Source organism: Arachis ipaensis, chromosome B01 (genome assembly GCF_000816755.2).
Source record: "Arachis ipaensis cultivar K30076 chromosome B01, Araip1.1, whole genome shotgun sequence".
In the NCBI taxonomy this organism is placed as follows: Eukaryota; Viridiplantae; Streptophyta; class Magnoliopsida; order Fabales; family Fabaceae; genus Arachis; species Arachis ipaensis.
Genome location: NC_029785.2, coordinates 15,106,077 through 15,107,970, shown reverse-complemented (window position 1 = coordinate 15,107,970; position 1,894 = coordinate 15,106,077). Strand labels below are relative to the sequence as shown.

The 1,894-nt window shown below is 37.1% G+C and overlaps 1 protein-coding gene across 1 annotated transcript in view; it reads left to right on the top strand.

The window, feature by feature from the left end:
• The window catches only part of LOC107647064 (elongation of fatty acids protein 3-like), a 1,892-nt gene extending 582 nt beyond the window's left edge, over window positions 1-1,310 (top strand). Inside the window, exon 2 of the mRNA XM_016351192.2 lies at window positions 4-1,310. Within this exon, the coding sequence (XP_016206678.2) occupies window positions 4-662 (659 nt within the window). The 3' untranslated portion in view covers window positions 663-1,310. The remainder of the gene's footprint in view (window positions 1-3) is intronic.

Here is a 1,894-nt window from a genome sequence, read left to right as displayed (position 1 = left end):
GCATATTCCTCTCCGCCGCGGCAGAGATCCGCGACACCCGGTGGTTCTGGCGCCGCACGAAGACTCCCTTGGAGTGGCTACTCTGTTTCCCACTGGGCACTCGCCCCTCCGGCCGGGTGTTCTTCTGGTCCTACCTCTACTATCTCTCCCGCTTCCTCCATATGCTCACCACCATTCTCGCAATCTTAAGACGTCGCAGGTTGTTGTTTTTTCAAGTCTTTAACCACTCCATCTCCGCCTTCACGTCATTTTTGTGGCTCGAATTCTCTCAGTCCTTTCAGGTCCTCGCAATCCTCTTCGCCACTCTTGTCTACTCCCTCGTCTACGGTTACAAGTTCTGGACAGCTATTGGCTTCCGCGGCGCCTGTTTTCCGTTCGTCCTCAACTGCCAGATCGCCCTCCTCGGTTGCAACGTTGCGTGCCACGTTGGGGTTTTCTTGCTCCACTTCTTCTTCAAGGGTGGGTGCAATGGGATTGGCGCGTGGGTCTTCAACTCTGTCCTCAACGGCGCTGTGTTGTTGCTGTTCCTCAACTTCTATGTGAGGGTTTATGTTTTTGGCAAGAGGGAGAGAAAGATTATTCATGGTGACTGTGATCGTGATCCTCGTGAGGCTGAGTCCAAGGCTCGCTCATCGTGCCCTGTTTTGATCTCTGGAAATTGAAAATCAGTTATTCCCTTCCGTCCCTCATAGTTTGTCCATTCAAAAATCCAATGTACTAATTTATGAAAGGGTGAAGACTCCCTTATAATTATCTCTACGTAAAGTTAATAGACGAAAAATATTAGATAATTTAATATATTTAATTAAATTATTATCGATCTAATAGCTTCACGTAAAAATAACTTGTGATGAATCCTCATCTTATCGAGTAGACAGTTATTTCAAAGCGGTGAGGAGTAGATAATGATAATTGTAAGCTGAGGATCAGAAAATGAGTGGCACTCTCTATGGTCTATGCTGCTGTTTGGGTCCAAAATTTCCAGGTTAATGGTTGGTCACTTTTTGTACAAAAGTATAGCTAAGACAAAAACAGTAGAAAGTGGAAAGTACCACTTTTTTAAGTATAGAAATAATTGAAACTACAATAATGTAGAAAATTAAAGTTTTGTCAATTACGTGTAATGAATATGATTGAGAATTTGTTGTGTTTGGTTATCACTTTATTTGAGGATGCATATCGCGTAGAATATTCATCTCACGTTAGGTTGAAACTTGAAATAATGAAGTCACTGCATAGCAGCAAGATACGAAGCACATGCCAGATATTCCATGATGCTTCGAATAAATTTCAGTTGGAGTTGGGTGCTATATATCTGTGTACTGGTTGGAAATTTTAGTGCTTTTTTGTACATAGAATTGTAAAAGAAATATGTATGTAACCAAATTCAGTTTAGGATATTGGTGTAATTTTGAGTTAAGTTTATTTTATAGGTGTGAATTATCCCAAAAAAATAAAATAAAATTACCGTGTAATCCGCAAACCGTGTAAACTAATTGATGAAAAAAAAAATTCAGTCTAGAATAAAATTACAAAGTTAAGGAGTGGAAAGATTCAGATATCTTCAATTAGGAATTATTGATTTAAGGTTACTCAAAATCTAGCTATTACAAAAACATTTACAATTTAAAATGTCAATTTTAATAAAAACAGACTCAATTTGTTAACTTAATCATTTTATCAGTAGTTATCAACTTATCATCTTTTAGGGAGATAAATTCTATTATGAAGAGATATTTGTGTGAAGAGAATGAAAAGAAGTGTGTATAATCTATTTCAACAACTTAATACAAATAAAATAGCACATTCTCCTAAAAAATATTTAATTATCTATAAATAAATTTTCATCTCTTTTTTAGATATTATTTTAAGAATTTAATTTTGACACACTGTT